Here is a 22,624-nt window from a genome sequence, read left to right on the forward strand (position 1 = left end):
GAGCCAGCAGTGTTTGGCCACCCTCCACCAATTTACCCTCTCAAACCCTATAAACCTTAGGTGGCCCCAAGGTCCTGCAACAAGGTGAACTATAGATTAATGGCACATTCTAAGAAAGAGGGTGGGTGTGGAAATCAAAAACATCCTTTCTAAGGTTGGAGCTGGTATCCCAAGGTTTAAATTAATGCAGAGACAGAAAGCTTAATTTAACAAGTACTGTTATGCATACAGCAAGACTCAGCAAAGACAAGTGTTGGGTAGAAAGTCACCTGGTTTATCCACAGGTGCCAGCGCAGGCAGGAGAAGCTGCTGGGCTGCACAACCAGGTCAAACTGTATCCCAGCCACAACAGCTGGTAGTGGCAGCAGAAATCATCCTTGAGCATTTCATGCACAGACAACCTCTGTTCAAAGCACCCCTGCCACTGACTGATACTCACTGCAGGTCTTAAAGAGGCCTGAGGGATTTGCATTAGACAAACCTAACCTCTGGGCCCAGCTGGCACCTTGTGACCTGAGTTCAGTGCTTTCCAGTACCTCTAAAGTTTGTGAAGCACAAGGGAAGTAGAGTAGGGCCCAGAGGACATGTAAGCTTGTTGGCAAGGTGCAGGTCTGCATAGGCTTTGCAGATATTCCTGCATCCACCATGTTTTAGTAAAGAACTACCCCACTGAATGACAAGTGACTAGTCAGCAACATGACCAGAGGAAACAGCCCTTAGCAAATAATGTCTGAAGCAAAACCAAGAGCTGGTGAAGACACACAAGAAAAGAAACTTGTAAAAACCTGAGATGCCCTTCCCTTCTGATTTCAATTAAAAATTATTCTCAGAATTCCCCACCAGGGACAACACCTTGGTTCTTACATTTACCTCAGAGGTGTTTATTTTTTAACAGGTCATTATATACCACATAGACCAAAGTTTATTATATACCACAGAGATAATCTGGCTATGGTTTGGTCTAAAAATACATGTTTCAAATGCTTTTTTTAATAAACATAAGGGCAAGTCAGGAGGAAAGATTTTTAAGCTGTTGCAGAAAGCTCTAGGAATAAAAAAAATTTAACTAAACTTGTTATTTTCATGGTCTTGATTTAAAAGATAATGTCTGTAGCAGTAGCAAAAATACATATTTGTGCACACCCATGCACATAACAGTATGAGTAAATTACACTAGCAATACCATCTGTGAGGAAAAATCTTCTGCCTTTTAGGCTACCTTACCTAGGTGGCGCAAGTGCATTTTTTGAGATATTGTTGTAAGATTCCAGTAACATTTTCTTCTCATCCCGCACTTTCAATGTGTGCAGCTCTCAGTGACACGCAGAGGATCTATCCACTCTTCCCAAAACTTCATTTCCACTTTGATTACTTCCATACTGTGCGGTTGGTCTCCACAGCTCTCTCCCAGTCTTCTACAATTCACTGAAGCTGGCTGACTTGTCCAGTTGTGCCTAAGGCAGAGCTGAGGCAGACCACACGTCTCAAGTGAACAGAGGCTGGTGCTGTTTCCACCAGAGTCTGTGGCACTAGGCTGAGGACACTATGGGCTATGAATGCATCTTTCCCCTTCCTCTGCAAGCACTGACAGCTTGAAGGGTTGGGTTGTCAACCACAGGATGTTTAAAGGAGGCATAATCCACTGGGGTTCAATGTCAGTCTAAAAACACAGAGTAGAGCTCCCATTACAGCAGGGTCTGCTGCATGTTGTCAGTGCCAGCACTGCAGGCACACCTGGAATAAAGCACAACTCAGCAGGAAAGTGGGGCTGCAGGATCTGGCATTGTGTTAGGGAAAAGAAATTGTATTTATCTGAAGCACTTGACTCATCCTGGGTCTGTGGAGGACTGAGCTGCACAGGCAGGGCATCCAGCCCAGGGGATGGGCAAGCCTGGGAGGCAAGGGAGAAGGCTATCAGACCCCATTCCCAAAGGCAGACAGGGCATCTCTGTGTACTAGACCTGGGTTCGGGGGAAATTAATGATTTTTCTAAAGAAAATCAGGTCATCTTTTGTGACCTTGTCCCTGTGGTTTGCAGGTTCATTCCCAGAGTGTCATAAGCCATGGGCAAAACACCTTCAATATTGTTGTAAACTCCTACAGAAAAGACCTTGTCCCTCCATTATGAGTAGGAGTCAGAGACAGGGATATCAGCACAGGAAAACAGTAACTGTGGGGCAGAGAGAGATGGCCACACACTCATCCTGGCCAAGCATGAGGCCATCAGAAGATCCAGTCATTCCCAGTAAAAGTCTCTGTAACACAGGCCCTGCCTGAAGCCAGGCTGTGGTTGGTTTCACACTGAGATGAGAGTTCCTCTACAGAGCAAACTCACCTCTGGAAGGCAGAGTGCTGCCAGGGTCAGGCCAATCCATAGATGGCTCTGCTCAAAGCTAAATAAAGAGGAGAGAGAGCTCCCAGCATTTCCCAGCCAGACAGGGAGACACATCTTGTGCTCCCATGGATTTCCACGGGAACCAAACTGGAGAGACAACTCCACTCTCCCATAACCCATTTCCCATGTCTGAGCCTAAATCCCATGGGGTGATGTTCTCCAGCTTCCAGGACTTCCTCAGACCCAACACTCACCTGGACGCAGTGTCTTGGCTCAGTAACTGCAACGTTAAACACAAGCTCTCCTGGCAGGCTAGCCACTGAAGGCACCATGCCCTCAAAGAGCAGGCTTTCTTCCGAACCAATCTGCTTTAGGTACCAATGAGGGAGGGTTCTCGGTTCGTTATTTCCAGTGATTTTACTTGTACATAAAGATCTCGCTCAAGCCTCCATTGGAAAAATGTGGAAAAGCCCTGCCTGGCTGAGTCTTTTGCACCACGTCAATTCCTGTCATCGTACAACGACCGATACTTCCTATGCACCCTCAGCTGTAATCCTGAACTGTACAGGACAGGGTGGGCTGAATGGGGAGAAGTACAGAAGACAATAAAACTCCTCTGACATCTTCCAATCCATTACAAGGTCTGACTTTGTCCCCAAATGGTCAAGGAACTACAGCCTTGCTTCCTGGGGCAGATGAGCTCCTGCTGTGACCACCCTTCCCCCTCTGGTCTATCTCCTGACCTTCTGCAAGATAGGAGGGAAGGGAGGGCCAACCCTATTTTTGCTAAATCTCTTCTTCCTCTTCACTAGCAACCTCCTTTGGGTCCTGAGGCCCTTGCTCTGCTCTTTCTTTTACATAGGCTGCCTTGATCTGTTCCAGTTCACACAGCTCTGCCTCCAGCTCTTCCCTGTGCATTGACCGACGGTTCCTCAGCAGTTTCATGGGGAAGGGGTTTAAGTCATTGAAGGCAATGTTCATCAGCTTCCTACAATAGAAAACACAGGTCTGGTCAACCAATTTACTGGCTGGTAACACGTAGTAACAGATACACCAAGGGCATCCCGAGGCAGACAGAGTAGGACCTCACACTTCAGCTCTCTGGGCTCAAAAGCCACCAAGCAGCAGAGGCTTAAAGGAATCACAGGCAATTTCTTCTCACACCAACCCAAGCAATACTTTAAACACACCTATACCACACCACCGCTTAAGGTACCAGTGTGCAGCCATCAGTCAGAAGACAGTGGATCAGATGCCAATTCTGATGGCCTCTCAGGGAGGAATATTCCTGATGCTGAGCTCTTCTGAACATGGAAATCTTCACCTCAGACACATTGCCATTAAAGGTTGTGAGTGGTGCTGTGTACCCAAATACCCCAACTACAGCTGAGTGAAACACAGCAAGCAGTAGCACAAGTTCCAGTTGCTACAAAAAGGAGGCTGACACAGAATTTGGGGCTTGCTCTGCTGTAGCATGCCTTTGCCTGGGCCAAAAATATTTTAAGTAATGTCAGGAAGGGAAAGTCAAAAAGAGACAAACCGATCCATGTCCCATGGACCTCTCAATGCATATGCATCTCTCTTAATAGATCAGTGACAATTCTTGTTCGGTTGACCCAACAGGAAAGGAAGTGCAAATACAGGATGGAAGGTTGTCTACAACTCACAGTCCTACCTGCCATCCACGATCATTCTCGTGAAAAAGCGTAGGTACTGGTAGATCTCCACACTGTCATGAATTCTCAGGATTTCCTCCTCGTTGTATTTAAAAATCGCAAGAGCATAGCGGAAAATGACCTGGAGGGTTGAAATGTATTTGAGTTGACAAGTTTTAAGCAGCTGAGGGACCAGGCCCTGCTGGCATGAAAGATGGGGTCAGGCACACAGCACTGCAGCATAGGCTTGACCCTGGGATACTCCTGCTCTCAACAGGCTGTGCTAGGACAAGCCTAAAGAAGTACAGAGCGAATTTCAGGAGAATGACCCTCTGTAAGCTAATTTACAGCCCTAGAGAATTCCAGGACCTACAAAAGGATACCACAGGGATTTCACAAGGGGTCTCCAGTTCTCCCTATGCACAGGGGCAATGCAGGACACACATCTTCAGATAATAACTGCCTATCTTATGCTCCCTGAATCTGTCATACTACTTGTGTCCAGGTCACAAAACAGGAGATGCCATGGCCTATCAGAGAGCTGTTTGGTAGCACAAATACCGGATAAAAAGTACCAAGGATACTCTGCACAATATCAGGGGTTAGGTTTGCCTACTGGCAGCAAGTACACAGACAACACAGGAGACTGAGAGACATCAAGGCGTGCTGCCAAACAGGCAGGAAAGGACAAGGGGTTCAACCTCACACCTCTTCGATACATATCTATGTCCACTGCCCTGCCATCGCATCGCAGAGGTGGTGCAGATGTGAGGGAGGCCTAGACTGAGAGTTGTACCTTAGTTCCCTCATACAAGAAGGCATCCCACACTTGCAGAAGGATGTCGCTGACCAGGCTGTCCACAAAGGCCACCAGAAACCAGTTGAAGGTGATGAGTGACACATCAATCTGATACTGCTCAAAATGAGCCATGAGGCGAGGCAGCTTCTCGGACAGGAAGTCTTTGAAGACTCTCTGATCTACCTAAAATTGACAAAAAAGAAAACTACTAAGCCCTAGTCAACAGCAGTCCCAGTATTGAAGGAGGAGCTGTGCAACAGGACAGTGGCCCTTGCGTGATGGGGTCATCACTGGTGCTGCCTTCTAGCGAACCACACCCCAGGAAGAGCAGAGTATCCTTTGTCTCCCAACCCTTCAAAATTACTGAGCAGTGTACTTGCACACTGCACCCAGTGCAAGGTGTGGAGCTGAAAAAGGGCTAAGATACAAGCAGAGATATGCACATTCTTCTCACTCAAAAGGATCATATTCCTTCCTAATCTCAAAGTAGAGAAGAAAAATGCTGCCACATCTTCCTGCACCAGTCTTCCTGGGATTTTCTGTAATACCATGAGCAACCAGTTGAATGACAGGGATTAAAACCTGCCCAGGTCTGAATGACTGCACATGGCCCAACAGAATGAACACCTAGAATGCCTTTGACTTTACAAGCAGGACCTGAACTCAATTAGCATCTCTTTGTGGTCCAAGTACTGCCTGTGCTCTGCTTCTGCCTGCACGAGCCGAAACCCAGAATGTACTTGGTGAGATCCTTGATACAGGTTTATAGAGGCTTCATGTCAGCGGAGCTGTGGTTTCTAGAGGGTAAGCGCTAAGGAGCAGGACCATGGTTAGGTCTTTCCCTATGCCATATCGTACCACTGCCCCAGCTGTGTCAGCCCACTTGACTGTGGCACTGTGGTACAAACCAGATGAGGTAATATGCTTTGTCTTTAAAATTTGCAAGAACCTTAAGTTTTCCAGCCAACTCAAAGCTGGAACAAGCCAATCCACAAAGTACCACCCTAGACTTTTCTCTTTACATGGATCTTGGCTACACTTTCAGAGACCAACCATGAGTTCAGGAAGTCTTTCTAAAAAAGACTCTCTCAAATGGCCAGAGGGCTTTCTGATCTGCAGGGAGCCCCAAAGCAAGAACACACACTGTCTCTGATCATGAACTGAGGCAAGTACAGCGAATATAAAAATCTCGGTATTTTCATCCACCTGCACACGGCACTCCAAAGATAGAATACAGTTTCAAAAAAGGTATCTTTTTTATAAGGTATACCTTTATCAGAAGGGCTGCAGAATGGTGCCTTTTTCATATCAAAGTTTGCTGCTTCACCTCTACTAAGCCCTCCTTAAAATAGTAACTGTGGAATTAATGAGCATCTTCCTTCTGACTAAGTTGACCTTCAAGGAGCAGTACCCAATTTCCTAGTGCTGGGGATCAATTTTGCTAGCACTTTTGTACTCTCAAGTCTACAACACCTCTGCAACAGAAAGGATTGCAAAGTGGTATCACTGTCCTGTGAGAAATCAAACGCACCACAAGTTGACTGCTCGCTGTTAAACCTTTACTGTAAAGGACTGTGTGAGAGTCCAAGCAAACATGAGGGTGCACAGCTCACCTGTGATGTTATCAGTGTGTCACTGTAGTAGTCTGCTGGCATTAGGTTCTCCACAATATGGACTAGACACCAGAAAGCACTTTCCTCATCTTCCAGGACCAGGAGAGCTACAGCTGCCAATCTGTGGTGGACAAGACATGGTGAAGCAATACAACACTAGAGGAGGTGTCATCAGCCAGCACACGAACTGAAGAATACAAGACTTCTTTTGACATGTCTTCAGTCCATCAGTATCCAAAATATCCAATGTATCAGGACAGCTGGACAGAGAGACAAGTGATCTGTTCTGCATGTTTCTGAAGGAACCATAAGGCTGTGATTTTCTTTCCCGTGTGCCTCTGTCAGAAAATATGGAACTGGTGTGACAAAGCTGGGTTTCCCACCTAATGGAATTTTCTGTAAATCTGCTGAAGTTAGTAATGTGTTGATTTTGGCTATTTCAATACAGGAAAGAGCTCACTCAGAGGTACTCCATATGCAATGTAGTTCACCTTCCCATACATTCTTTTATATCCCTTACCTCCTTTAGCTCTGATTTATCCCTTTCAGACAGACTGGAGAGATGACATCTAATATCAAGGGCTCTCTGGAGTGGAAAATGTCTTTCTGAAGACCACACAAAGAACAACAGAAATAGCTTATACAGATATTCCTCATGTGAAAAGCTCCAACTGGAGATTCTCTTCTTGAAGCTTGTGCCCGGTGCCTTTTTCACTTGGTAGGACAATTCTAAGAAGTCTGTGTTTGCCTTTCCTATAGCTGTCTTTGCCAAGTGAAAGAAGCTTTTAGGTTCCCTGAACTTTCTCTTCTCCAGAAATAATCACCTCAGTTTCCTCAGCCTCTTCTTGAGTTATTTGCTGCACTTCCCTTGTATCTTAACACTTCACGACATTTCCCTCAACTCTTCTCAGCAAACAAAGGAATCACCAATGCTGAGTACATTACAACTTAAAAATTCAGCCCCAGCCTCATGCTGTTATTCTAGGACTGCCTCACCCTACCTCCTACAGCTGTTCCTTCCTATTCTGTAACTACAAAGACGCTAAACAAGTGCATCCTGCTGCTTGCTGGATCCCAGCAACAACACTGGCTGAAAAAAAGACACCAAATGCAGAATTCTGCAGGAAATACCTAGAGCCAGGACAGAACTCCAGAGAGGCAAGCATCGCAGCCTGAAGTATGTGTCTACACCTTTTCAGTGCTATTCCATGAAGAAGCAGCATACCTGGTTTCTCACCTGTTCAGTCCCTGGCAGTATCCAATGGCAGGATTGTGCCAGGAGAATGCCAACAATACCCTCCGGAGCTTGGGAATGAGCTGGGAAGTGGGAGAGGAGAAATGCTTGTTGTTGGTCAGCGTGCGGGGCAGGTCGAGCTCGATCTGGCGGCAGGCAGGGTGCTCAGTGCTCCTGCTCTGCTGCAGCAGCCGCTGGTAGTGGTCAGGCAGGCGGCTGCAGTGCCGGCTGACAATCCACCTCCACACCCGCTGCCGATGCTCCACTGGAATGCCACTGCGGATCAGGCTCTTCAACTCTGCAGAGGGGTTCAGCTCTCCAATGCTGTTCCACCTGTCACGGAGGGGCTTCTCCACAATTTCCTGGCTCCGCAGTTTGTTGGACTTTATCTCCAGGGCTTGGATTTTGGCCAGAAGTTTCCAGTCCTCAATTTCATAGTCAGGTACAGTCATAAACCCATACTCATCATACTCACTGGGGGAACACAAGGCAGTGGTTAGTTCAAATGACAGTGCTAGTACCTCTGTCAAGGACACTGTCTGGGGTCATGCCAGCTACAGCCTGCTGCCACATTCCCATCACCCATGCCAGAGCACAGGTACTCCTCCTTCACTTCCCTGGCAGCAGCATGTGACAGCCTGCTATGCCCACTGTCTCAGAGCCTTGAGGACCAATGGGAGCCTGCAGCAATGGCATACAACCTTAGACTCAACTGTAACTTTGCTCTGAGCTGTGGCCCAGCCTCATCAGACCTCTCTCACAGCTCCCCAGCCTCAAAGGGAGTATCTAGCTCACCCTGTGTACCTTCTCCCTACCATGTCCTAGGGCAGAGACAGGTCTGTAGGAATGGACTGCAAAGGCTTTGGGGCATCAGACCAAAGAACAGAGATCCACAGTCCTTTCTGATGTCTCCTGGTACGCAGTGAAAATCTCCTACCAACTGGAACACACCAGGAGTGCTGACAGTACAGCTCGTTGAGGGTTTGTGCACCATCCATCCACATGGTGGGATACTTGTAAGGTATCATCATGTTCTTGGCAGAGGGACCAAGCCTGGCCTAGGGGTCTCATCTCCAAAGCTATCTGCAGAACCTGCGAGACTCATTAAACAGATAAAATGGACACTGCTACAGAACAGGAGCACTGACTGGGCAGGAAGGCATAAACACACGTAGGGGCCCCAGCAGTGCTGGTGGCAAGGCTCTCTGGAGGTTTCTAGTGCAGCCCACCTTCACTGCAAGGCTGTCCCCAGGATTAGCACAGGGCAATGCTGGGAGTAGAAAATCCCTAAAGACAGAGATGCCCCAGCTACCAGGTGGCCTCTCCTACAGAGAAAGTTCATCCTGATGTCCACTATTCACCTCCCAGGCAATCCATGGCTGTCATCACTTGCCATACTATCTGCCACCACAAGAAAAGTTTAGCTGTACCATCTTTAACTTCCCCTACCTATGGTGATATGCTGCTATCAGATATTCATGGTCTCCAAAACACCAAACCAAACCAGCTTCCTCAAATTCCTCTGCTATGTTGTGACTCCAAGTCCCTGCTATAAAAATGTTCCCAGATCTCTCCTGCCTGCACATTTCCCTTCATAGACAGGCTTCTACAAGGGTGTTAATATTTCCAAGCTCTTGACTCTTACCTTACAGGGTTCAAGTTAAAACCTTCTTCTGCTTCTTCCTTCACATCCCACTGGAGCGATTCCTGGATGAGATTCTTCACCAACTCAGCATGGGAGCTGGGCAGGCCAGGCACAGCCTCCTGCAGCTTCCGCAAGACTGTCAAGTACTTGCTCTCCATCTGGCAGTTTCTTGCTTGCAGGCAGGCACACTGATGGGGAAACAAGAAGTAAAAAGCTGGCTCAGTGGCAGTTCTTCCTGCATTGCCACTGCTCTCTACTGGCCTAGTCTGCACATAAAGCAAAGATTGCTGAACAGCAAAGCCCCAGAAAACACATTCAGTAGTTTTCTACAGTCAGTGGAACTGCAGATGCGAATGAATCACCTTGGTCTATCAACAAGCACGTACTGCAGGACCAGCATGCAACAGAAGTTGCTTATTGCATGGGAGACCTACTACATCATCACTTACTTTAGCACTGCATTACACCAGTGGGTGGCCATATTCCAGCCAGCTCAACTCAGGACACAATCCAAGAGCAGCAACTGCATCTGAATTCTCTGCAGTCTTTTTCCCTGCCCCTCACACAAGTTGTGTACACCACATTGAGCTGTGCCCTGACAAAACACACCACTCCTGAGACCGAGCTATAAGCGTACCATCTTCAGGATACATGGCAGCACCACAGACCAGGTGCCACATGCCCCTCAGCATCCCCAGTCCCATGGCACTGGTACACATCGTTTCTCAAGCACAGGAAGCCCAGCTGAGTTCAAACACCAGGACAGTACCTGACACCACCATACTCCTGGGCACACAAAGCAGAAAAAATGAATGATGACTGTTAGCCCATTCCACAAGTGAGGGACTGAGGCCACAGAGGTGACAAGACTCACCCAGTGTCTCAAAGGAAGCTCAGTGAAGACTCCTGTTCAGTGGAAGCAGCAGTGAAAACAAGAACGAAACAGAAACCATGGAGAGAATTAGGTTGCATATAGAGGGGACAGGAAGGAGCATGGGAGACTTTCATACTACCACTTTAATCAGCATGTTGCCTCACACTGAGCATGCTGGGCTGGTCCAATTACTTCCTTTCTGAAGGTTATGGCTGTTTCAGGATCAGAGAGGGCAGTAAGTTAGGAGGCAGGCAGGGTTTCTAAGAACTAGAAAGCAAACAGATTTAAGAATGGCAATAACACTTCAGAAGCACCTTTTTGCCCTGCTCCAGAATCCACAATTGTGGAAACATACCTGTGGTGGTGCATCCCCCACCTCAGGCCACACTATGATCTCAGAAATGCTCATTAGACTTCAGCCTTGATGAACGGGACCTGGGCTAAGCTCCTCTTGAGCTTATCAGAAACACTGTCTGCTCCCAGGAATTTCTGCTGTCTAACGAGCTCCTGGTTTTTAATGAACAGCACTGGAAACTTATTTTTCTTGCAAACCCAAGTGGAATAACATTTTTGTTACCAAACTTTCAAAAAAAGTTACCAGCCCAAATTGCAGCCAGGATGGAAAATTACTATGACTAAAGCCCACTCTCTTGTGACCCTATGTGAGACCCTTTGAGCTCTCCCAGACTGCAGCGGCCTATGACCAGCAACCTCCCTCTGAGTGGGGCACGTCTCAGAGCCAGAGAGCTCTCAAGTTTGCTATACTTGGAGGACCACCACCAAACAATGACCACGGACCCTGAGCTGATGCCCCCACTCCTTGAGGCTCCACTCTTTGCCTGTTGAGAAGCTGCAAAGTCATCCAACATGAGTACTTCACCGAACTCGAGGGGAAATTTTCACAGGTGTATACCTTGTACATACTCCATAGGTCTGTATGTGTGCGAGTGGGAACACGCTACAGCAAATGCACTATGAGTGTTGCTCTCCTAGATTCTTAAGTACCATGGGTTTGTAAGTAAGTTAGGCCTACAAGTGGGCTACTGCTGTGCTATAGTAAATTCTGTATGAACCTTTTATTAAACTAAACTATTGATTAAGTGCTGCTAAGCTTAATGCTATTAAACCTTTAGGCCTAAACTGTTAGTCAAGTTCAGGGCTCAGTTTGGCAAGGGATCCATGCTGACCGTTGTGACTCAATGGGAGGGTCTCCCTTATTCCTTTTATCCTTACCCTTTCCCATTTTTCCATCTCCAGCCTCCACACAGATCATTTTTGATTGATTTTAGTTTTAGATTTATCGATTTTAGGTTTTAGTACTAGTTTTCCTCTGTGTGCTTTAACCATCCAGTAAGTAGAAGAGCAAGCCTTGCCAACAAACTTCATCATGCTTTCACTTTAATATTAAACCTGCTTTAGCTGATAGCTTTGCCAGTGATTCTTTAAGCAACTTAAAACATTCATTCATGACAATACCTTAAAAACCAAGGAAGTAAAACCTCGCCAAAACCCACAGAACAAATGCCAGCACACACCACCAGCCCTGGAAGTGGTTCAAGACCAAAAGGTAGGATTAGACAAGCCTGAGAGTAACCAGGTTATGCACACTGGCAAGGCTAGAAATAAAAATAAAACTTAAGAAAAACATAAAAACTCTGATCTAACTGCAGGACCTGAAGACTGCTGTCACATGGCAATGCCAGGTCTAGCAGAGAAACCATGACTACATGGAGCCAGGACTCAAGTCTGTCAGCCCTCAGGAACCTCTTCTGATTGCCTACACAGCATTGCTTTTTCATTTGTGTACAAAAGCATAGCTGAAATGTAGAAATCTGGGTTAAGTTTCAGCACCCTTAAGACTGAACTTTGCAGGTATTTTACTTCTATTGCAGAATGAAAATGATCATGTCTAATTTGGGAACAACACAAAGCAGAAGAAAGGTCACACTAAAAAAAGACATTGGGAAGAAAGCTCACTCCTGGCAGATCAAAATCCATTCTAGTGTCAATTTCAAAAATAAATTAGTAACAGTTCACATCAAAGGAAGAGGTCATTTTGCCTTACCTTCATCAGAAGAGCTTTTTCATTCTCAGCAGCACTTGTCCAGAGTCGAGTAACCTGGTGGATCTCCGAATTGAGAAATTGATTCTGGGTTTTGTATGCATCTATATCATCCTGCCATGAAGCAAAACAGTCATACAAGGAGAGTTCTTGGGGGGCTTAAAATCCCTCCCATTTCAGGGACACCAGGTTATGTTAGGGACAATAAAGTATCTCAAAAATTTTGTGTTCTGGGGAGCAGACAGGACTCCCCAGGATAAATATTGCCTACAAAGGAAACCAAGGCACAACATTAAATAGGAATGTCATGCATTGAAAATGCTAAATTCGTGTATATGCTTAAAAAACACGGAGATATCCAGGTCATATAAAGCTAGAGAAGCAACTAAATAAGATATAGAATATATGTGCTTTGTTTGGGTTTCATATGGTTGGTTGATTTGTTTTTGGTTTTGGTTTGTTTGGTTTTTTTTTAAAGGAAACAAATCTCAGCCCCATGGCTGCCAGCAAAAACACTCTCCCCCAGTGTAGCAAGGGGCTTTTTGGGCAATTCTCCACCTCATGCTAACTGGTCATTATAACTCTGCACATACAACAGGATGAATCTGAAAGAACCAGGATGTATTGGGAAACTGTTTTCAAGAAGGAAACACAGGGGAACAAGTTAGTGAAGGCAGCAAGTGAGACTGCAGCCTGAAACAAAAGAAAGCAAAGAAAGAGGCAAGCACTGAATGATGATGCAAAGTCAAACAAAACAGGCTCTGAGCTGAAGCTGACCCAGAAGCTTTTTCAGCACTCTAACGGCATCAGGTGAGCCCCTTCCAGTCTTCCTCCTTTGAAGGCAGATGGAACAACTAGCAGAAGCATATTCTGTGCTTCCCACAAAAAACATCCTCCCACTGAACCTGAGGGAACAGAAATGGGAGCCCCCAAAAGACCTGTGTCGTCTCACACACCTTTAGGTGCTCAATCTCCTCCTGCTGCTTATACAACGTCTCTGCAGTGACAGTGTTGTCTTCTTGCAGGGGGTCAGAGAGCTCTCGGGCCATCTGTTCTGTCAAGGCCATGATGACTTCCTGTTTGGCGTGGTTCTTCTCCATCAGAAGCTGAACGTGTTCCTTGAGTTCCTGGATGTGGCTGTCTCTCAAAGTCAGTATCTGCTCCAGTTCCTTCTTTTCTTGTTCAAGAGCTTCCAGTCGACTAGTCAGATCTGCTATTTGTCTCACTTTGTGGCGCACCAGCTCCAGCCTGTCCTTATCTTCTGCTGCAGTGAGATACATGCTAGATACTCGCTTCTCCTGCTGGGCTGCCTCCAGAGCTTTGTGGAGAAGTTTAACCAGCTCCTGGAAAGGGAATGCAAAGTCATCACATCACAGTGCTGCCCAGGGCAATGGCAGCACAGACAGCACAGACCCAACAGTGAAAGGTCCTCAAGATCTTGAAATTGACTCATTTCAGAAGGAAAACTGAATGCAGAAATCTTTAAATCACATTGACACCATAGTAAAGAAGTTCTGCTCGCAGAGTTGGGCCTGAAATGTCTCTGCAGCAGGTTGCAGATGATTTGACTTTATGTGGATTGTAGCACAGAAGCTGCTGCTCACACTGTCTGAATTTCCTACAATCATTCCTGGGAGGCCCAGCAGAGAACCTGGAGATCTGGTCAGCAGTGTGGTAAAACTGGGAGGAAATAATGCAGTCTGCATCCTCCTGTGCTACCAGGAGGTAATTGCAGTATCCATTTTAATCTTCCCACTGCCAGAGTCCTCCCTAGCTCCATCCTACCCAAAGGCATGAAACCTTGCTCCAGCAACACGTTGCTGATTCAGGCTTTGCCATCTCAGACACTTAAAAAAGCAAATCAAGGATGCAATTGACTGCCCAACGTGGGACCTGGCTCTCCTGTCTCTTCCGCTGGAATTATTACCAACATCATTAGTGGAGAACCTGGCATTGCTCCCCGTCTGTGAAGAACAGTTTCATTCATGAGAGACAGCCCTTGCAGTGACTCAAGTCCTGACTTCTCTAGTCAAATCACATCTTAGTGGTGGTTCACTGTTCAAAAAGAATGACTTCTTGTTAACAGCATGACTCCACTTGACAGTTCTTGCCAGTGTCACAGTACCTATTCAGAATTGTACTTCATACCTTCAGTGAGCAATAGAGATGCACAAGCAATACACCAGCAGAGCACACTTGGATTTGTTTTACGTCCCTCTTCTAGATGGCTGCACTTCCTAGTAATGGTTGGAGGTCCTCCCTTGTGTTACACACAAAGTGGTAACACCAGGAGCTTCAAGTGGTCCCATTTGTGCCCGTTGAGCACTTCTCAGCCTAAGACCAACGTACAGGGAGTCCCTGCAACCAGCCTCAGGGCCCTGCCCTTAGAAGCAGCAGTCTCTTCACCACACTTACCTTCTGTGACTTGACTTCCTCTGTCAGCGTCAGGATCTGTTGCTGTAGAACACTCACTTTATCCATTGGGTTCCTCTCCCTGGACAGTTCTTCATGTGAGCCTGGGAAGACACTGTTTGTCCACCTGGCTTTCCTAATCCAGTTCAGCCTGGACTCCATCCTTCCATCCTCCAGGGTTCCTTCCTTAACTGAAGAGAGATAGGCTTAATTTACATAGAATTGCTTTGCTACTCTGGACTCCCAAGTCTTGCTTTGGGGGACTCACAACACTTCTGCAGAGAAGGCTGACACACAGGACAAGGAAAATTGACCTGCTGGGATACACAGGATTGAAGCTGAAACAGTGGGGATCAGACACAGGTATGCCCAGAATAAATGAAGCTGTGCAGTTTTATGGTACCTGTTAACCCACACTGCACCCTGCTCATGTATCTTGCCCACAGCAAATGCAAGTTAACCACCATGGAGAGGTAAGCATGCAGTGGAGCTGCTCTGCTTAGCCTCTGCTTGTGCAGCAATTCTACCTCAAAGAAATATGTCTGGCACCCTGGATTTTGGGGGTTTTTGCCTCTGCAGAAGGTTGCAAAGATAGAAGATATAGACAGATGCAACCTGAAGCAGAGCCAAAAGAGCCAGTTTTGTGGCAACAAGACAGGAAGAGACTTGAGACAATGTGATAAGAGTCTTCATATCCCTTGACAACTTGCCATCCTCTCCTTCCCATTCCTGCTAAGTCCTGATTCCTACTAAAAGGCATCATGCTCAGACCTGCTCACAAAGCTCAGTAACAATCACCTGCACACCCTGCCTCCACTTCTGCCTCTTGTTCCTCATCCAGGTTCGAAGGATGCTCTTGGAATTCATCGAAGCTGAAGACATTCTCATTGTTCCCCCAGAGCTGTTTGGAGCCACAGATATTGTAGACAGTGTTTCTGAAACAAGAAGAGATCAAGACAGGCTAGTGAACAGGAGAAGCCATGATCACTGCAGTCAGTGCACATTCAAACTATTCAATGCCTCTACCTCCCCTTAATTCCCACTTCGCCTCCCAAAACATCTCTCTTTCATATGCTGAGAAAATGAACTCTTCACAGCATTGGTGGATCTGAGGGGAGCAAGGCTTAAACTACTGTAACTTTTGTACACAAAATCAGTACCAGCACAGCAATATAAAATCCAGCGATCTTTCCCCATGTGCTTAAGCCCTATACATAACAGATGAAACAGAGGGATCAAAGGTAACAGTAGACCAACAACATCTGTCTCTCCTCTCTCTTTCTCCTTCCCTCTCTTCCTCCCTTCCTCTCTCTGCCCCTTCCCTTAGCACATGGCAGAAATCCCTAAGTGCCAAGAAAAGCTCAGCTACCTACAGCACAGCCAAAACTTGGACAAGGATCAGATTTGAAGCAGCCATGGGCTCTGTGCTCCAAACCACATTTAATAAATAACCTTGCCACAACAAAGTCAATAGACTAAATGGAATAGAAAGATTCAGGAACAAATTTGCAGTCAGACCCAGAAACAGTTTGTTTCAGCTGCTGTTATCAGATATTGTCAAAAGCATTAATTGTCAAAAGCACTTTACAGCATCATACAGAGCCACAAATGTACAAGTATTTTCTGTAAAACCTATGCAAAAAGGTATGCATACAGGTCTTTTCCCTTCTCCTCACATGTTGCCCATCAGCTAAAACAAAATAAGCCCCGTTTTGAGGTCTGCAAAAGACTCAGTGTCTGCTACTTTCCTAACTGTAAATGAAGGTACCATTTAGATACTGTTCTCCTTTTGCCTTGCTGCTGGCTCCAGAGCAGAAGAACAGATGTTACTGACATCAGAGAACATACTGGTGCTTAAGATCAGCAGACCTTCAACCCCTGTTGTTTGGAGTTAGTACTCATCTAATGCTATTTTCCTGATTTTCTCTACCTCATGCTGCAGTTTGTTTTTCCCCTCAGACTGCAGAAGCTCAGGGATCCAGACATGTTACACTCATGAAGATCCAGCCTGACAGTGAGAGAGAGCCTGGAGAGATGTTTACAGAACGAGGGCAGCAATACAATTTGAAGCTGAAAAGAGACTATTGCTAGTCAGGCTCACAAAAGCAAGGCTGGGGAGTTGGGGGGGTGAGGGAGGAGATAATGTTTGCATTACTTTTAATCAAAAATTAGTGAGTAGGAGAAAATGCATAGCCTGCGAAATAGTACAGCTGATTGTGATACTCACTGGTCCCATGGGGGTCTTTCCTCCTATGGGCATCAGATTATAACCACAGCAGTGGTGGTAAAAAACAACAGGCAACCTCCCAAACAAAAATATTTGGCAGGTGGCTGGCTACCTACTACACCTGTGCCACTTACACATTTTTTTGGTTATATGTAAATAAGTGATTAGGAAATACCTACTGAGATATTGATAGGGTTGCTTTTGTGCAACTGTACCTGCCCAAGGCTTGCAACTTGAAATCCAGAAGGAGGAGTAGCAAACTGTGCAGTCAGGCCATATTACAGGCTCAAGAACCTTTTCCTTGGAGCTCCTGCTTTAGAGAATGCACTACATTCAAGGTCCTTTGAAACAACTGAAAAGTGCTAATGGGCTTCTATCACTACCTACTGAGTCCAGCTCAACCTGACCATGTGCCCTTCCACAAGTGCTGTGCAGATGCATTACAGGCATGCAAGGCACTGCTTACACTGAAGAGAGTTTAACCAAGTCCTAGGTCTGCCACTAGGATCTTTGCTAAGAGAGCAAGATGATGTGAAATGCATCAGAACTGGGGTATGTGAAAGACCCTCTGGTAGGAAGTTTACTTTAGCCTGGATACCCTTAAAAAGCTGATTTACAGTTCTTCCACCTAGGCAAGAGTCCTGTTTCAAACAACACACGACAGGCAAGGAAGGCACATAGTGGTAGACCAGCATGTCAACAGCACTCTGCAATCCAGTTCTCTTCATTCACTTACTGTATCTCTGTCCAAGGGTGCTTAAGGGAGATGTTCTGCAAAGCAGTAGATGTCTGGGGTGCAGGCAAAGATGCTGCCTTTAAACCCACTGCTTCTGTTGGTGTTTTCACCAAAGGCAGAAAGTCATCATTGTCAACCACATCTATGTAAAAACAAAACAGAACACAAAAGCAAATGAGAAAGACGGAATTCCATTGGACTTTGGCTCCTTCATGTAACCGGAGAGGCACAATATTTTACTACAGGTATACATTCTATGTTCAAATGGTCAGGTGGAACTAGGACAGCAGAGCAGTCTTCCTTAGTTTTCCATCAAATTACAGAAGTTTCCATGTACAAATACAATCATCTATTTGAGGACAATAATGTGATTTCAACCATATGTATAAGAACGACTAACCCTAAACAATTAAACTTTTTAACTGCCTAGAGAAATAAGTAAGGGAGACTTTGCCATTCTCTTTCCACATCCCAAATCATGTTTCATAGTTTTAATGTGTGGGTAACAAACTCTCCACAGTTTGTTACCAAATTTTTCCCTGCTGTACCAAAATGCCAAGGTACCCAGAACCTTTCAGAGCAGACACTTACTAGGGAGGGAATTATTTGTCTCAAACAAAATGTGCATCTAGTCATGACTAAACGAGTGGACACCCTGTTTGTACCTTCCCCTGATCCACCCATCTGTGTACCACCACTTCTAGGAATGAACATCTTCATACCACTGCTGAAAATAAACTTGCTCAGTCTAAATTTCACAGGCCTAGCAAGAGGAAGGGAATATACCAAATGTGCACATTTCAGATGTGTGAGGAAAATCAAGATGGAATTCATGATCATAAGATAATAGCTGGACATCTCCAAACACATGCTGTGGATTTGGAGGCAGCTTATTCACTTTCATGCATAATAAGGCAGAAGTTCCAAACATTGAACAAGCATTGATAGTTGGCACCTGCATTTAAAAATCTGGCCAAAACCTCTGCCCACTTACAGATGAGGAACACCATCCATGGAGGGTGTGCTGAAAGCAACAGAAAAGCTGACATACTCAACACCTACTTGTTCTGCCAGCTAGAGGTTCATTCACAAGCTGGGAGCTGCCCACAGGAAATCTGCTCTTAGTGTTGCAAAATTCCCAACGTCTCATTTGCAGCTGCTGCAGCCAGTACATCATTGCCTGCTTGCTGATTGCCTAACATAAAAAAAAAAACAGGAAAAGGAAGGGAATAATCTCATCAGCATGAGACATATCCTGAGGGGATGACCACCACTTTGCTACACAAGTCAGCAGAAATAAAGGCCAGCTGCATCAAGCCTATGCTGAATCTGTATCCTCTGGTCCTAACCCCGATCTGGGAGGACAGAGTAAATCTTTAGTATGGCCTTAAGTAGCAGAAGCTCAGTGGACCGCTGACCTAACTTTAAACGTGTTTTGGTTTACTGTGCTCCAAGGCTAAGCAGAAATGTCACAATTATTTTAGACAGGAATCACCCACAGACCTTCTTAAAAGCAACTTTCATGGAGATAAAAATCTAGCAAAGATTTCTGCTGGAACAATCATTTTAGACAGGGGAGTTCATTTCGGTTCAGTACATTACGTGTGGACTGCAGGACTCCCCAGTTGCTTTAATTCAGCACACAGTTCAGGTTTTATTCCTATTCTGTTAAACAACAGCCATCTCATCTCAGGTTTTATTCCTATTCTGTTAAACAACAGCCATCTCACACATATTGCAGTCCCACCCTTGCCAAATCAAGCAAGTAATTTAGGTCCAAATGGTAACGATGCAAGCTGGGAGGACTAAAGTGAAATTCAAGCTAAGAGACGCCTTAGTAGAAATCTGTCTGTCCTGACTGGGAATGTTTCATTACAAGAAGATGCTGCCCCTTACCTTCAAAGTAAAAGCTCTGCTTGGTGTTCTGATCTCAAAAATCCCTTCCCCGTTTTCCATTTTGCAGTCAAAGCTGGCGCTGGAGAGCTCGATAGACCCCAAAGGGTTAATGTCCTGGGCAGTTCTGTAGTATAGTAAGTGACATTTGTTTTCATCGTAAAAGAACCAGCGAGACTTCCAGGTCTTGATTGGCCCCTTGATGCCAAGCTTATTTAAATAGCCACAGAGTTTTTTTCTGGATGTTTCTTTGCTAGGTTTCAGCTGTATGTTTTCCAGTTCTCCAGGAGAGGAAAGCACATCTTTGTCTTTCACTGAGGCTCCATTTCTGCTGTTATCATCTGGATTTGACTCCACTAAATTTCCTAGAGCTGCAAGGGGACATGCTCCGCTTTCTGGTCCTTTCTTCATCTCTTTCAGGAAATAGATCAAAACGGGAAATTCTTTAGGTAAATAAGTAACAGCAGATCCTGATTATATCATCGTTATAGAACCTGAAGCAAATAAAAAAGAAGGAATAAGCTCACGTCTAGCATACAACAAAAAAAACATACCCTAGCTTTCAAACTACCCAGCCGAGATCTCCAACTCTACTTTTGGTTGTTGGTCCCTGCCTTCCTGTGCTCAGATGACCTCTACATATCTGCTTTCTTCCTTTTTCATTTCTAAATTAGCCTGGACTAGCAACTAAGAAACAGTAATAAAAAATAATCTTTTGAGTGAAAAGTAAGTACAGCCTGTGAGCATACAAAATCAATAGCAATAATGAGAACATTTGGGAATTAAAATGTTAAGGAATGGTTGTAGAAAACATGGCAAGATAAAAAGCTCTGGGGGTAGGCACATACTTTGGTCAAGGGGTTGGAGGTAAGCGTGTCCTGGTAATTACACTGAATGTTCAACCAATACTTTAAACTATGGTGTTTGGAGAAAAATCCAGCCTTATGCAGCATCCTTTTAACTAATTTGTGTCAGCTGAATATTTTTGTTAAAAAGCCTGTATGCTATGTGTTAGTTCTTCATCCAGTAGGATGGAATCATATGATCGATTATGCATCAGAGAAAGTAATTCTGTGATCCTTGCAAAAGAGACTTGGTTGCTCAGTGGCCAAAGTAACCACCTGGGTCCCAGGGGGAACACAAGGTGCAAAAGATAAAAAACATGCTGGAAGGGATCTGTGTAGATCTCTAGTTCCACTTTTCTCTCAGAGAAGGGGCCAACTTAAAAGCTGTAGCCAGCTGCTCAGGTATGCATTCAGATGAATTTTGATCATATGTAAGGATCAATTCTGCCATGCTTCTGAGCACTTTTTCAAGTGCTTCACCATATGACAGGTGTGATTTTCTGCTCAGAGCTGCAAACACACACAGCTCCTGTATAAAGAAAGCTAACACCACTCCAGAACAGTATCTACAAATAATTTTTTGCATTTTTTTAAACTTCAGTTTCAGACACTAACATATCTGAAGCAAATCTGTAAGCAAATAAATTGTTGCAGTGTTGAGTTAGTGGGAATCTAACTGCAGACACAAAACTATTAAACACAACATCCAGCTGTATGACAACATGTGAATGGAGATAATACAACGGAGCACACAGAGATGTTGCCCAACCTCACACTCTGAGGAACGACTTATCCTCATGACTAAAAGAAGGCTTACCCACCCTAGCGCTTGCTAAGCACCATCATGTTTATTGCTGCCAACTCCTGTTCCCACATCAGCTTTACAGACAACTACTGATAATGTTCGCTCTTTTTGGAAAGCTACTGAAATTCTTTTAGTTGACTCCCATGGCCGTGGATCTTGGTGCTGAGCACATTCACAAATGCCAACAACAAGCACCCTTTGTGAAGGTGTTGCCTCAACTAAGGTTCTGTAACACCCAAAAGCTTCATTTCCAAGCTAATTTTGCCTGGCACAAATGAACTATCATCAGGAGGAAGTAACACTCTCAACTCCCCTGAACGGACCCCGGAGCTTTAATGGCAGTACCAACTATGTCCTGTACAGTCTGAAGACTCCATCACATCTCTTACCAGCATGATGGTCCACACCATGAACAGGATCAAGTAAGCATTTCAGGTTCAAGCACCAAGTTACAAGGAGTCATGTCAGATCTGTATTGCAAACCCCTCTAGATAAGACCTCACCTCCTTAAGAGAAGCCGAGAGATGCTCCTGGAAGTCACCGTCTGCTGGCATAGAGCTACTGCTGCAAATACCACCAAGCAGGTAACCACAGCCTCCAAGAAACCCAGCAGCAACAGAAAAGCGGCTTCTGCTCCAGGTTTTCTTCGGTCCAGTCGTTGCCAGGGAACTGTCTGAAAAATATATTTAGCAAAAAGCTGCCTTAACACTGACTCATCAATGAAAACAGAACAGGGTGAACTGCGCACAAACCTCTCCGGAGCTGCGGCGTGAGCGGCACAAGGCAGCCCCAGAGCCCCTCCCCGTGCCTCTCCCAGAAGCGCCTCCCAGCCCAGCTGCACCGCGCCGGGGCACCAGCGCCGGCGGCTGGAGCCTGGCACGGCGCTGACCCTGGCACCGCCTGTAGCGGGCAGCGGCGGGGGAGGGAATCCGAGCCGCCCTCTGGTCGGAGGATTTTGGGGGTGGGGTGGTGGCGGTGCGGGAACGCGCAGCTCCCTCCGGGAACACCTGCGGCCGCCGCCCTGCGCTTCCTGCCGGGCCGGTCCGGCGGCGGTGCCCGGCGGGGCGGGGCGGGGGGGCCGGACCGGGCAGCGCGGCGGGGACGCGGAGGGGAAAATAGTAATAAAGAAGGGCGCTTCAGCTGGTTGGGGGGAAGAAAATTATTCACCAGGGGGATGGTGCACGGTGCACATGGAAGGGAGTCAAGGCTACAGGGGACCCGCAAGTCCCGTCTGCTGGGAGGGATTCTCCCCAAGCCTCCAAAACCACCGGGCGGCGATGCAGACCCGCTGCTCAGCGCACCCCGCAATCCGAGAGCCACAGCTGTGCAGTCAGCTGGAGCAACTGAGCAAAGGCAGGCAAATTCCAATGGGTAAGAACAGTGGTAACTTGGTGCCGCGGGAGACAAGGCTGATGGGATCAGGCTGGGCCAAGGGGTCTAGACTAAACCCTGAAAAAGCTTCCAGAAGAGATACTGCAAGGAATAGGGG

The 22,624-nt window shown here is 46.1% G+C and overlaps 1 protein-coding gene across 2 annotated transcripts; it reads right to left on the minus strand.

Annotated features, from left to right (window-relative positions):
• Positions 1 to 874: 874 nt before the first annotated feature.
• TBC1D2 (TBC1 domain family member 2) lies at positions 875 to 22,004 on the minus strand. Of its 2 annotated transcripts, none has more exons than XM_017816473.1 (15): positions 21,888 to 22,004; positions 21,639 to 21,808; positions 19,489 to 19,979; positions 18,655 to 18,787; positions 17,593 to 17,734; positions 15,428 to 15,564; positions 14,633 to 14,820; positions 13,174 to 13,560; positions 12,221 to 12,331; positions 9,282 to 9,469; positions 7,640 to 8,110; positions 6,403 to 6,523; positions 4,787 to 4,972; positions 4,011 to 4,132; positions 875 to 3,323 (listed from the first exon to the last, which is right to left on the minus strand). In XM_017816473.1, the coding sequence occupies exons 3-15, from the start codon at positions 19,894 to 19,896 to the stop codon at positions 3,122 to 3,124; spliced, it is 2,796 nt and encodes a 931-aa protein (XP_017671962.1). In that variant the 5' UTR covers positions 19,897 to 19,979; positions 21,639 to 21,808; positions 21,888 to 22,004; the 3' UTR covers positions 875 to 3,121. The 2 variants fall into 2 exon arrangements, with proteins under 2 accessions (XP_017671962.1, XP_017671961.1); XM_017816472.1 differs by having other exon boundaries at positions 19,489 to 19,896; positions 21,888 to 21,998.
• Between the last annotated feature and the right edge of the window lie 620 nt (positions 22,005 to 22,624).

This window comes from Lepidothrix coronata, unplaced genomic scaffold, assembly GCF_001604755.1.
Source record: "Lepidothrix coronata isolate B3197 unplaced genomic scaffold, Lepidothrix_coronata-1.0 Scaffold55, whole genome shotgun sequence".
Lineage (NCBI taxonomy): Eukaryota > Metazoa > Chordata > Aves > Passeriformes > Pipridae > Lepidothrix > Lepidothrix coronata.

Bases quoted from the DNA above. Each gene is read 5' to 3' on its own strand.
- TBC1D2 (XM_017816472.1), bottom strand. From the start codon at position 21,689: ATGCCAGCAGACGGTGACTTCCAGGAGCATCTCTCGGCTTCTCTTAAG. The intron at 13,561-14,632 runs GTAAGTGTGGTG...TTCCCTTTCCAG, and splicing joins AGGAAGTCAAGTCACAGAAG to GAGCTGGTTAAACTTCTCCA. The intron at 8,111-9,281 runs GTAAGAGTCAAG...GTGTTCCCCCAG, and splicing joins TTTAACTTGAACCCTGTAAG to TGAGTATGATGAGTATGGGT.